The sequence below is a fragment of the Notamacropus eugenii genome, chromosome 5 (genome assembly GCF_028372415.1).
Source record: "Notamacropus eugenii isolate mMacEug1 chromosome 5, mMacEug1.pri_v2, whole genome shotgun sequence".
NCBI lineage: Eukaryota > Metazoa > Chordata > Mammalia > Diprotodontia > Macropodidae > Notamacropus > Notamacropus eugenii.
This window is the reverse complement of record NC_092876.1, coordinates 231,507,083-231,521,805: the sequence shown is the minus strand read 5'-3', so window position 1 is coordinate 231,521,805 and position 14,723 is coordinate 231,507,083. Positions and strand designations below refer to the sequence as shown.

General features: G+C 34.2%; 1 protein-coding gene across 10 annotated transcripts in view; it reads right to left on the bottom strand.

Annotated features, from left to right (window-relative positions):
* The window catches only part of UBR3 (ubiquitin protein ligase E3 component n-recognin 3), a 314,350-nt gene that overhangs the window by 66,904 nt on the left and 232,723 nt on the right, over positions 1-14,723 (bottom strand). For all 10 annotated transcript variants that reach the window (XM_072612278.1, XM_072612269.1, XM_072612275.1 and 7 more), the window contains 2 exons: positions 7,607-7,712; positions 826-926 (listed from right to left, as the gene is read on the bottom strand). In XM_072612278.1, the coding sequence (XP_072468379.1) occupies positions 826-926; positions 7,607-7,712 (207 nt within the window). The remainder of the gene's footprint in view (positions 1-825; positions 927-7,606; positions 7,713-14,723) is intronic.

Genomic DNA, 14,723 nt, shown 5'->3' with positions numbered 1-14,723 from the left:
CAGCACTGCCTTGGTCCCCCTCTTTTCCACAATAAATTTCAGTGGTCTCCTATAACTCTAGGAGTAAATACAAAACATTCTGTTTTGCATTTAAAGCCCTTCACAACCTAGTCCCCCCACTGCCCCATCCACCCCTTCAGCATTCAATCTTTTTGATTCACTGACACTGGTCTTCTGACTATCAATAAAATACTCCACCTCTCAGCTCTGGGCACTCTCTGGCTATCCCTGATGCCTAAAAAGTAAAGCATCCAAGAAACATTTTCTGATACTCCCAGTTGTTAGGTGCCCTTCCCTCCAAAATTACTTTGTAATTACTCTGTCTGTCTGTCTGTCTGTCTGTCTGTATGTTTGTATGTATGTATATAAACAGCATATACTTATTTATTCATATTGTTTCCCCAACTCCAGTAGAATATAAGTTATGTGAGGGCAGATACTGCCTCCTCCACTCTGACTACTGACCTCCCTGGCTTCCTTTAAGTCCCAATTAAAATTCCACCTGCTACAGGAAGTCTTCCCCAGCCTCTCTTAATTACAGTGCTTTCCTTCTGTTCATTACTCCTATTTATCCAGCATGTAGTTGATTTTGTATACATTCATTGGCATGTTATCTTCCCCAATAGACTGTGGGCTCCTCGAGGGCAGGGGCTGTCTTTTGTCTCTTTTTGTACCCCTGGTGCTTACTACAGTACCTGGCACATTGTAGGCATTTATAACAATTGCTTGTTGATGGACATATTTACTATATTTTTCCCCACAACATCTCATTTAAATCTGCTCTTTCAATGAATCTATGTATCCACTATCATTTCAAAGAAATACCTTTGTGTAAAGGCTGTGGCATGGTTAAAATCTGGATAAGCAAAAGTGATGAAACATCTCTGTAAAGCACAGGAACCTCTGGTTGCTCTTCATTGCAGAGCCTGTAAAAAGGAAAATATAATATAGCTTTAATTGATGTTGCAGTAAATCTTAATTTTTAATAAAATTTTCTTTTCCCAAACTTGACTTACTTAAATAAAAATTAAAAACACACTGTAAAGAGTTACAAAAATGATTTCAAAATACCACAAACATTATGGATCTTATCATTAAAAATTAAATCTAGGCAAAAAATCCAAAATGTTATTTAAATAAATATCCAAGAAATGTTCACAACTATTGGTCCCAGTAGAACTAGCCTCTTGCCCCTACAAATCACTTCACCAGTACTTCTTTTCTCTCCACTAAATTAATAAACATTTGTTAAGTGCCTGCATTGGGCTGAGCAGAGGTGAAAACACATAAGTAACACATGGTCCTAGCCCTCACACCACTTACACTCTAGGGAGAATAGAAGATGCTCACAAATAACTACAAAAGCTCAACATTTGAATTCAGTGCTTATAGGTTACAAAGTGCTTTCCTCACAAAAATCAAGTGAGGTACAACAGTACCTCATCACTTTCATTTTACAAATGGGAAAACTGAGGTCCTGAAACATCATATTATTTTCACAACTGATATCAGAGCTAGGATTTGAAGAATTCTGACTTGAAAAACATTGTTCTTTTCTACTATAACAAACAGACTCTCTCAAACTACAATCAAATAAAACATCATAACTATATGCCAAATAAAACATTATCAGTATGTACCAAAAGCAGGACTTATCTTCCCACCCAAATTCATGCTTTCCTGACTTCCCTATTACAGCTGAGAACATCCGTATCCATCCTTCTTGTTACCTGGCTATGCAAACTCAGGGGCATCCTCCAGGTTTCATTCTTCCTCACTACCATATGCAATCAAAGCCAAGGCCTCTCAATTCTACCTCCACAACTCTCATGTTCATCCTCTCTTCACTAACACAGCCTTCACTCTAGTTCACATCTTAACTTTTCACCTGGATAATTGTGATGGCAGGCTAATTGGTCTCCTTGATAACAATCTTTTCCTTCTTCCATCCATCATCTGCTACCCACATGCCGAAGTGATAGTCCTATGGTTCAAGTCTGCCTATGCTACTCCCTTGCTCAAGAAACTTCTGTGATTCCTTTTTAGAATAAAATAAAAAGTCTTCTGAATAAGATTTTACTTTAGGCATATCACAATTTCACTTCCATCTATCTTTTCAAAATCATTACGTATTTCTGTCCCAGACAAATTGGACTAGTTTTTAAACTAGAAAATATTTTCTGATACTCCAGGTTGTTCCCTCCAAAATTACTTTGAAATTACTTTGTCCTGTGTGTATATGTTTGTATGTATGTATATAAGTAACATATACTTATTTATTCATGTTGTTTCCCCAAATCCAACCCCAGTAGAATATAAGTTTCTTGAGGACAGGGACTATTTCATTTTTGTCTTTGTATCACCAGTGCCTGGCACATAATAGATATTCAATAAATGCTAAATGGACTGAAATGAATTAAGAGAAACATAAAGCTAAGACTTGACTACATCTTCCCAGTTCAAGAATAGTGCTCTTTCTATTAAGCCCAACCTGTGGTTCATGAATGTCAGAGATGAGAATGAAAGGGGAAGGAGGTGGAACGAGAAGAGACACATGGAATCTGAAAATTCATATGTACACCAAGCACTGTCACTCTGATCTTGATTTAGTGCTAAAAAAATGTTGTAAATCCCAATAATAAATATGCAAATATACCACCTAAACTGAATGTCTTGCACATATAAATACATATACACATATATGTGTGGACTTTTAAAAAGCATACAAATGTTAGTTTATCAATAAAGCACAAATTCACTGAAAAGTGTTCCTGAATTTCTCATTTTTTTCTTACTGACAAATTCTAATACAGTAATATAATAATTACTATGCCAGGGTCAACAAGACTTGTTGATATAAAAAAAAAAGTTCTGAATTCCTGTATAACATCCATTCATGGGATTCTGGATTACAGCTCTAAAGATCAGTTTTATTTTCCTTCATTTTCTAGATAAGGAAACTACGGCCAAGGTAGCAAGTATCTAAGGGAGAATTTGAAGCTAATCCTTCTAACTCGAGAAAACTATCACTGCCCTTCAAAAGCATATATTCTACCATGAGGAAACAAATGTATGTACACAAATAAGTAAATATAAAATATATACAGAGTCATTTGATGGGGATGAGGCAGAAGAATCATAAGGCCTCCTAACAGAGGTAGAACTTGATCTGAAGCCCTTAAAAAAGTTAGGGCTTCCAAAGACAGAGGAAAGGTGAAAGAGTATTGTTAGGATGGGAGATAACCTATGCAAGGGCATACACAAAGGAGATAGAATGTTATAGAGAGACAACAGCAAGTCATCTAGGTAGGTGGAATGTAGAGTGTGTAAGGGGAAAGCAAGGTCTAATTGTGAAGGGCTTTAAATGTCAAACATAGAAGTTTTGTTCTACTCTAGAAGTAACAGAGGGACCACCCATGGGCTATAGAAATATCAATTTGTCAACTGCCTGGAGGGTAAACTGTAAAGCAGTGAGATTGGAGAAAGAGAAACCATTTAGGATATTATCAATCCAGGAGAGAGATGATAAAGGCCCAAATTAGGGTGGTGGTTGTGTAAGTAAGCAGGAGAAGATAGATTTGAAAAGAATATGAGAGAGACATGAGACAGGAAGGTAAGATCATATCTGGCCACAAGAGTCCAGGAAGACTTTGTGGAGGAAATGAAATTTCCAAGGAAAGTGAGAGTATTGGAGAGAGAGGAGAAGACAGGAATAGGGAAGAAATTTCAAAAGCAGAGTTAATTTTATTCCCTTCCTCTTTTTACTGCCCTTTCTTTCTGTTTTCTTGTAATATAAATAGTATATACTTATTTATCCATATTGTTTCCCCGAGCCCAGCAGAATATAAGTTTTCCTTGAGAGCAGGGACTGACTTCCCAGGCCAAAGCTAGCTCAACCCTTTTGCTACATCCCTCTCCAAGTTTTATTGTTATTTAATCTTTTATCTTAGCTTGGTTCTCTCTACTTCTTTTATATGTGTGCTCTGGAATTTAAACCATTAGGTATGTACTAGATCTTTATTAGATGTCCATTCTATCCTTTGAGTTTTCCTTTCGTTTCTAAAGAATTAGATCATCCTTCTTCCAGAAAAGAAGGAAGGGAGGAAAGGAGGGAAGGAGGGAGAGAGGGAGGAAGGGAAGTGCCTTTATTAAAACTTTACTATGTGTAATAAGTACTGTAAATATAAGTAGAAAAGACAGTCTTTGCCTTTCACAAGCTCATACTCTATTGGGTTTTTTTAAAAAAAAGACAGAGAAAGATTTAGCTGCAAGTTAAATGGAAAGGACTCATAGTCTTTAAGGCGCAGTAGCGAAGCAAATCATAATGCCTCTTTAATGTCATTTCTACTGAAAAAAAATCATATTAGTTTCTGATGTTAAGCCATTTAACTTTACTAAGAACTTTAGGGTGAGAATTTTCTTGTCTGGGTCTTCAGTAGCTGTGGCTAGAACACCCAAGGAATTAAGATGTCAGATTATATGTCCACAGAGTTTGATTCCAAGGCATAAAAATACTGATTGATTAAATAATTTAATTCCTAAAACTTGCCCATTGCAGTCCTTAAGTATCCTCTTCAGGGGTTACCCTCTATAATACAGTCCTGTTGCTCATGTGCTTGACCTTGACCATGTAGAATACCTCAACAGACAATCATGGACTATTTAATCTGTAGTAAGTACATAATTTCTATAAAAGGGCAAATATTCTGATAAAAACTGCTTCACTCTTCAAGTCCTAAAGTTCTCGGTTCTATTGGCCTATAAGGATAAAGCCCCAGTATTGGATCTAAAAGAACACTTTCCCTGGGAAGGGGTGGGCCAACGCAATCCTTATTTATTTCCAAGTTAGGTTAGTACTTGACTACCAAGTTTAATAACTAACTGATGTTTTTAACCTCATCTAGGTCAAAGCAAAGCTTTATCCATTAAGTTTGCTCTGTAACATGAAGCTGGTTTTCAGACTTTGAGCTTTCCTCCTAGCTTCCTAAGGTAGAAAAAATTACTCAGTTGCTTGCTAGTTAGAAAAGCAGTATTATTTTTGTTCCTAGAAAATGTGGAAAGAAAACAGGACCCTTTCAGAATTGCAAATTATAGTAAATACAGTGATCTGAGTAAGGCTCTTTTGATGATAAAACTATTATTTGAAATATTATGAGAATGTTTCAGTTGCCTCCCAAGTATCCTGGAGATATGAAAACAGATTTTACTAAATATGAAATTGTGGAAAAAAGGAGTTTGAGATCTGATTATAGATATAAGCACTACAATTGTGAGTATCTTTTTTTTGTTGAAAAGTTTTTTAAAATTATTATTAAGAAGTCTTAAAAATAATTATCAGATATATAGACTAAAATGTTACAGATGATTTGGAAATATGTAATACAGTAGTATAATACAATATAATATAATACAATGTAATATAACATGATACAACAATGTAACACAATATGACATATTATGATGTGATGTGAGGTAATATGATATATGTAATATGATATATATGGTATGATCCCTGGCTGTCTACCACGCTTGGAATGTTATCTCTTTTCATCTCTGCCTCCTAGTTTCTCCAAATTCCTTCAAGTCCAAACTAAAATCCCATCTTCTACAAGAAACCTTTCCCAATCCCTCTTGCTTCTAGTTTCTTCCCTCATTTAATTATTTCCTATTTATCCTATATATAGCTTGTTTGTAAATATTTGTTTGCTTATTATCTCCTTCCCCCCCACCCCCCCAGCAGACTGTAAGCTCCTTGAGGAGAGGGACTGTCTCCTGCCTTTTCTTTTTTTTAACTCCCTAGTGTTCTGCAAATCTCTGGCACATAGTAGGTGCTTAATAAATGTTTAATGTCTAACTGACCAGCTTCACTCCTATTTATGTGCTGCTGAACAAAGCTGGAGAAAATCATGAAACTGTGCTTATATCCACTTTCTACAGGAAGCCATAATTCTAGTACCTTCACTCTGTTGATTATCTCCAATTTATCTTCTGTATAGTTTGTTTGTACATAATTGTTTGTATGTCATCTCCCCCATTAGTCTGGGTTCTCCTTAAAAGCAGGAATTGTCTTTTGTCTTTTTTTATTCCAAGAACTTAGCACAGTGCCTAGCATTTAATAAATGTTTACTGATTAGCTGACTATGATATAATATTTAACAATTCAATATTATATAATGTGACAAAATACATTATACATAACATAATTTGTACATTAACATAAACTAAATGGCTAATAATCCTACAATTAGCCAAGTTGAGAGTTAATGTGTTAATTTTAAAAATCAAAGATGACTATCTGTAACTGTCAAAAATGATACCTACCTCCCCAATCATTAATTTTTAAGTATCAATTATCTATAATTAAACATAAATTAAATAACTAAACTATAATTTCATTAATAAAGTATCTTCTCCACCAACTGATCATAACTCTTCCATACCTTAATGGACTTTTTCATGAGTTGCTGTGGCCCAAAAAACTCATTACCCGGTACAGTCAGTCTCCTACTAATGAACCTCTCCGAACTTGGCTGAGTTTGTCCTTATTAAATGTATTACTCTACTTTGGGAACTGTTCTTTAGCAAATGGATTTGAATCTCAATAGCTTTGCTACACAGAAGAAATCTAAATGTGTATTTCCTTGCTTAATGATAAGCTGAGGACACTATATTTGTCAAGATCTATTAGGACGGCAGTTAGGAAAAACATGATGGCTCTTAGTTCTAACAGTCTGATATGGTAGGTCTTCTCGTGGGAAGGCTAGATACAAAATAGTTACTGAAGTATTTGAAGGATTGTTATGTGGAAACAGTATTAGACTTGTTCTAGCTAGCCCCAGAGGATAGAACTAGGAGCAATGGACAGAATTTGCAAAGGAAAAATTTAGGGTTTAGTAAAAACTGACCAACTCTTAAGAGCAGAAGAGGCATTTGGAGAAAGACCCTTGAACTCTTCTCAACAAGTGATTTGAAACACCCAGAACAAGGATCAGTCCAAACACAGCAATATACAAGTAAGCCAACTTAAATAATAGGAACCAAAACAATATTTCCATGTTTCGAGAAGCAACAAATGATCTCAGAAACAAAACTTTAGGCATATATGGGATTAAATTGAATGTACCTTTCTTAATATGTTAAAAGTGATGTGCACTGTGGTTCACATGATCTTTGTTTTTCCCTTTTTCCCAATGTTTTGCCACAGATGAAGTGTAAAATACTGTCTTACCTAACTCCATGGTTTCCTTTTCGAGAAAACTGAGATATCTATTTCCTTCCTACTTCCCAAATAATTCAAGAGAATAAATATGATAGTATGTATGAAATATTATTTTGAGCTTAATGGAAGAAAGGGGCAATATAAAAGAAAGCTATCAGTACTAAAGAGCATATGAATGTTTTCTACTGCATATCATAAAGTGCACTCTTAAATTTTCAAATATATTCTTGTCTTCTGTAAAATAATATCATATATATTACACATAACAAAAATTGAGAATACATATTCACATTTCTAAATATTCATAAAATAATTCCATATTTCATATTAAAAACTACAGGCCAAAAAAAAGCTTTAAGCTTATTTTGATATTTCTACAATACTTACTGTGAATTCATATCCTGCAGTAATTGAGTTAGTTTTTTCCATGGGTTGTAGGCAGAATCAATGCTATAAAGCCGCATATGCATGGCTAATACATGGAACAGCTGATCTGAATAGATTAGGGAAAAAGTAATTAGTGAATTCACACATTTTTCTTCAAGATAAACAAAATTATAACCTCAAAGGTTACACTTAAAACATATAGACATTTGTTTCATGTTCTGTATAGCATATAATTCCCTGACCAAATATTCTAGCTATGCCTCTTTATATGTTCTTACATGGCAAATATTTACTACTAAATTTATGCAAAAAGTATGACATCAAAATTATGTGTCCCTCCTATGTCATTTTGTAAAAAGCAATAACTCTTGCTTATCAATATTAAGCGTGCTTTTCTTAATGACAAACCTAAGCAAATGTACTACCATAAAGTTAACAGCAATGTGGTTTAGCAGAGAGAAATCTGGTATGAGTCAAGAAATTCTAGGTTAAAGTCCTACCTTTGACATAACCTAGTTGTACAACCCTAGGTAAGTCATTTAATCTCTCACCTCAGAAAACTCTACAAGAATATAGACTGCAAAACAGTAGCCTATCCATACTAGTAGAGGGAGTTTCCTTATTGGGAGATTCCTACAGCAATGACATTTTTCTCTTCATCTTCCACCAAAAAACTGCACACATACACTACAGAAGAGGAACTTGATGAGAAATTGTATTAAAAATTGGTCTGGTTATCCACTGCCATTGTGAAATCATCACTGTCAAGCTCTCTTTTCCCTTTCCTCAAAAACCAATTTTACCTGCCCTCTATCTTATTTTCTCAGATTCCAAGTAATTTCCAAAAGGGACTGCTAACAATTAGACAGTCAACAAAATTTTATTATGCCAGGCACATTAAGTAAGCTAAGCACTGGATAACAAGAATACCAGGAAAGGCAAAAACAGTCCCTCTTATAAATGGTTCCACATTCTAAATGGAGAGTCAAACATGAAACTAAGTATTGTATATAAAATAACTACAGGATAGCAGTGAAGGGAAAGAGAGTGAGGGAAGAGATGAGAAAGATGTCCTCCTGAAGTGGAATGATTCAAAAAGGTAGAAGTGAAAGACAATATTGCAGGTGTGAGGGACAGCCAGTGAAAAGGCACAGAAATGTGAGATGGGGTGGAGGGACGGAAGATGGGGGGGAAGGTGGGTGTAAGGAGCAGCACACAGGCCAGCAGTGAAGTTGAACTAAAGAATGAACGAAGAGAAGCGGAATGAAAAAAAGACTGGAAAAGTAAGAAGGAGACAAATTGTGGAGACATTTAATCAACAAGTAGAAGACTTGATACTTGAACCTAAAGGTAAAATGGAGGCAATGGAGCTTACTGATTGGGGGCTATATCAGAGGGGTTAAGACAACATGGTCAGATTTTTCCATGATGGCAGTTGAGTGGAGAATGGATTGCAGTGGAGACTCGAGGAGGTAGACCAGTTAGGAGGCTACTACAATAATTCAGATGCAGGTAATGAGAGTCCAAATTAGGATGGTGACTATGTTCATGGATAGAAGGGAGAGAAGTCGTGAAAGTAGATATGACAAGATCTGGCAACAGACTGGATATGTGGGGAATTTATTTTTAAATTTATCTAATTTGTCTCTGCCAGTTAAAATTTTCATATTTTTTATAAACCACATAACTTGAAACAGAAGCATTTTTTTAAAACAGTGAATTTTGGGGAAAAATTTTGAAAATCTATTATATTTTATGTTGAGTATTCAAAACTGATAAAGAGTATATTAAAGGTAAAACTTTACTCACCTGGGTAAATATGTATTCAACAGGAAATTATTTAATAAATAATCACATTTCAAAATGTACTTAACTAGCTAGTATCTTGTTTGTAAATTAACAAAAATACTTAGTTTTCAAAAACAAAAAGATAAGAATATAAAATGTTTTATAATTAGTATGTATTTTTAAATCTGTGCTTCATTCTAGGAGATGGAAAACAATTTATGAAATAGCTTCATCTGTTTCATTTAAAGTCCATTGTGGTAGTTTAAGTAAACCAGTATGACAAGGAGGCAAAACATAAATTATATCAAATTTAAAAAGATATCAAAATAAAATTCCTCTTAGTTTAATATTTCATGGATCTCTAATTTCATCAATGTGAGTATACCCTCTGCCAGCATCTATTACAACTCCTCCATGGTTTGGGGATTTTTATTTTGTATTATTTTTTTCTGAGGTCTTTCTTTGAATCTGGGATTCAGGAAATCCTGGATTCATATCTCATCTCTAAAGCTTACTAACTGTGAAATCATGGATTTAACCTCTCTGGGTCACAGTTGCCTGTTTCTCCATCTGTAAGATAGGGAAAATAATATTTGAGTATTTCCTTCATAGGGTTGTAGTGAGGTTTAAATGAAATGAAATATGTAAAGTGTATTGTAAACATTTAAGTGCAATTTAACTTAGTTATTTATATCTTATCTTTTTTCAAAAGAAGTCTTGGAAGGGAAAGTTAATGAAGGTATGGTGTGAACTATTTTTTGACAGGACAAAAAGAATGAAATTTCTCACCCATAATACGGAGAAAATCTAACAATCAACACTCAACCAAATCTAGTCCATATTTTCTAGTTTATATAATAAAGCGCAAAGCAGCATGTTCATGTTGTCTTCTCTTATCTGGAAGCCACTACATATTCTAAGAGGCCACCTAAATTGCCCTTCCCACTGTCTGCTAAACCTGCCCCTCTCCTTCTTAACTCCAAAAATATGGCTCCTTGAGAAAGCCTCTACTAACAGCATCTGACTTGAATCACTCTGAAATGTCTATCCTTACTTCTTTCCCCTAAGAATATTTGCTATTAGCTACTCTGACTTCTCCACCATGCCCTAGAAAGCTCCTTACTGGGAAGACCTCATCATCCTTGCAAGATCCCATCAGCCTTGGGACTGTACCTCATTATTACCCTCTGTCTCTCTAACTGAAGGATGAACTCCAAAACCTCTATTAAGGACAGAACTCAGCTCAGACATCACCTCATTTTTCACCTGGTTGTACTGTGACTTCTCCAACTTCTCTAGCATGCTCCTTTCCCCTCAACCTCCATCCTCCACTTTTCAGCCTTTTAGGTATTGTCTTCCCCAAGTACGCTGTAAGCTCTTTGAGGGCAGGGACTGTTTTTCTTTGTTCTGATTTACGTCCCCAGCTTAGTAGAGAACTCTTAGCACACAGTAGGTCCTCAATAATGTTTATTGACTGCTGAATATCATTTCACCTTTGTATCCTCAATAGCTGACAAAGTGTCTGTAACTATTTCATTGGTGCTAGAAAATATATGTTGAATTGTGTATATTGTATATTAATCTATTTTGTATACTCCTTTTAGATTAAAAGTTACTCTAAAGGTTCTTAAGCTAAAGTCTTTGAATTTGGGTTTGTATGTATGTATGTATAGATAGATAGATACACACATAGATACATAGACAGATACGTTTCAATATAATTGGCTTCCTTTGTAATTTAGTGCATTTAATTTTAGTAATTTAAAAGCATTATTCTGAGAAGAGACCCATAGGTTCCATGACACAAAAAAAGGTTAAAAAAACAGACTCTAGGCTAATGTTTTGTAACCTTTTTAATAATTCTGACAGACCTTTAAAGTTCTCAAATTTCTCAATATATTGCAAGCCTCCACTTAGCAATAACATTCTTTGGTTTTCTAAGTGAGCAATGCCCATAAATGCTAATGGTTGCTATTGCAGTATTATATTCATAGGCCTTTAAGCAGCATTCGTATAGAGAATTTACAAAGGGAATAGAACAGCATTGGAGGTTTAGGTTCCAGAAATCTTGCTAAATTTAGAAAGCAAGTAAGGCGTGGCAACACCATGAAACATCAAAGAGGAAAGCACTACCAGTAATGAATAAAGTACTTATTAAACATTTGCTATAGGAAAAGCACTGTGCTTTAAGAAAAGGCCAATCTTCCAAATCCCAGAACCACTAGTACAGTATATTCTTTAAAAAGTGGGTCTTTAATATGTAGGGTTCATTTACATGAGATCCTAGGTCAAAGGAGAGTTCATAGGATTATAAATCTAAGGCTGGATGAGACCTTAGAATTCTTCTAACCCAATGTCTTCATTAAAAGATAAGAAAACTGAAGCCCAAAAAGGTTAAGTGATTTTCCCAAAGACAGTAGCGGCAAGACACAGGCAGTAGAGGCAAGATTCAAAGCCGGGCCCTGGAACTCTAAAGCTTAATGTCCTTCCCATATATGCTGAATCCTTAATTAGTACTAAATTGAACTTTCTCCCCCTGGCTAGTACCAAAATAAAGCATATCAAGACTAGTGTCAAGTCAACAAATATACTACATACTGACTACAAAGCAAGCCAATCTCTTGAACGCTGCAGAGAAATACAAAGAAATAGAAAGCTCTTTTCTTCAGGAGTTTACAAGATGGTCAGAAGAGAGAATGACAACCATTCCACAAATTACTTACCAATCACACCTGTAAGGAAATTAAAGTTCAATTTACTGTTGAAAAGCAGTAACTAACTCAACCCCCAGGTTGGTTCTCTGTCAATTTTAACTGGTTTTTTTTTATGTTTTTAATTTTAATTATCTTGTTTTATAGTGGATAGATATTTGACTTACATAGTTTATACTTACATAATATCTGAGCTGAGACTTAGAGCAGCTGAAACATCCAGACAGGGTCTGGCACATAGTACACACTTAATAAATGCAAAATGCTGATCTCAGCCAACAAGAATCATTTCCATCTTTACACTGCCTTGAAAGTCCCTCAAGAATCAGTTCAAGTACTACTTTCTACAGGAATCTTTTCCCTGATATTACTTTGTATTTACATTGTGTCTATTTTGTATTTACTTATCCTTGTATATGCTGGAGCCCTCCCTCCTTCCCCAGTAGAATACATGCCCCTCCCTGGGAAGGAACAATTTTAGTCTTTCTATCTCCATCAGCTAGCATAGTAACATGAAAAGTCAAATAACAATTTAAGACAGGATTACAAAGCAATAAATGATTTCAAATTAGTGGTAAAAAAAATAAATAAATAAAAGCTATCAAGTTCACCAACAAGAAAAAATTATCCTGGGCTACAATGGGCTGAAACAACTTAAGGAAAAAAGTGGCAGAATTTGAATTAAGCTCTAAATGATGAGGATGGTTTGGTTAAATATAAAGAAAATGAAAAGGAAGAGAGCTGGAGAATATGACTAAGGGACTATAATAAGTAGATGAATTTGGCCACAGACTGTAAAATACTTGAAGGCAAGGAACTTTCATATTTGTCTTTGTATGCATAGAACCTTGCACATACATAGTAGGCATTTAATAAATGTTTGCTGAATTGAACTAAATTTATTTGAATTGAACTGTGTGAAGCAGAAGATGTGCTTTTAGAGTCATAATGGAAAATTACAGTGGGGTCAGACTACGGAAAGGCTTAAAGACCAGAAGTTTGGTCACTTATCACTAGTTAATGCAGAGCCCCTGAAAGTCTGTGAGCAACAAAGAAACATAAAAAAGCTATTAATAACTTGGAGGTTGCTTCAATTATCTGACTTAATAAATAATTTCTTTCACAGCTGAAGAATTACTATGGCAATTTAGAATAGTGTTCTCTAATCCCATAAAAATAGTATTTTGTCTAGGGCAGTATAAGATTAAAGAACATTACAAGTAAGGAGAAAAATAATGTTTTTCAAATTTAAATTATAAAAAGTATATAACCAAAAGTTGCAATATGGATAGTTTCTTTTTGAGGAAAACAAAACAAATTAGAAGAGGTAGTTACTTTTAATATCACTTCTTTAAAATGAGATTGTAGTCAACAGAAACTATATGAACATAAACATAAAACATTTTTTGTACGATAAACTCAGATCTAAATAACTGAAGTAATATATTGTTTATGGTTAGGTAAAGCCAATATAATTTGGAAAATAACAATTTTACCTAACCAATCTACTTATTTAATGTCATCCCAATTAAATACTAAGAAATTATTTTACTGAGTTAGAAAAAATAATAAAGTTCATTTGGAAAAACAAAAGGTCAGGCACTTCAAAGGAACCAGGGAAAAAAGATGTAAAGGAAGCAGATTCAGCAGGATCAGACCTTAAACTACAATAATTGTTGAAGTGTAAAAAGGTTAATTTTGATTATTTTAAATTAAAATTTTCTTCTATAAACAAAACCTATTTAACCAAGAATAAAAAGAATGCAAAAAATTTGGAAAACATTTTCATAGACAATCTCTCAGGATGTGACTGGGTTGGAATATTGCTGTGGTGTAGAACATGATGAGCTGATTGATTTAGAAAAACACGGAAAGACTTGAACTTATGAAGGAAGATGCTATCCACCGTCAGAGAAGCAGATGATAGGAGGAAATATAAGCATAGTATGGTCTTACATATATGTCTATGAGTATATATGTGTATGTTCATAATATCTATATTTATGCATATATATCCAATATATATTATAGAGTGTAGGTGTGTATATATGTATATGTATATATGTGTGTGTGAATATTATATATTGGAGATATATATATATATATATATATATATATATATATATATATATATATATATATATATATATATATCTCCAAGTTTAATTGTAGCCTTCTTGGGGGGTGGGGGTAGAAATAAAGTAAAAAGTACACAGCAAAGAACAAAAGAAGACCAAGACGGAAGCAAAGAAAAGCTAGGCAGCTTTGAAAACAATGTATAGTATTTATTATATTGTTTTCTTGAAAGGAAACATTATTGTTTTATATTGAATCCTCTCTTATGGTCTGCTGTGTACATGGTAATGTGTTTTCTTTTTTCATTTTGTATTTAAAAGAAAAAAATTTTTAAAAAATGAGATTGTAGCCATCAAAGTATCTCACTGATTCAAAACAGCAATGTTTTCATGTGAAAACCACCAACTAATCAATTTCCAAAGCATCAAGAGTATCAGAATACACAGTATACCTCCTGATCTCTCACCTGACTGCACTATTTTGAGACTTCTCTGACTCATTATTGGAATAATTTCATCATCCATCCTATAAGATTTCATCAG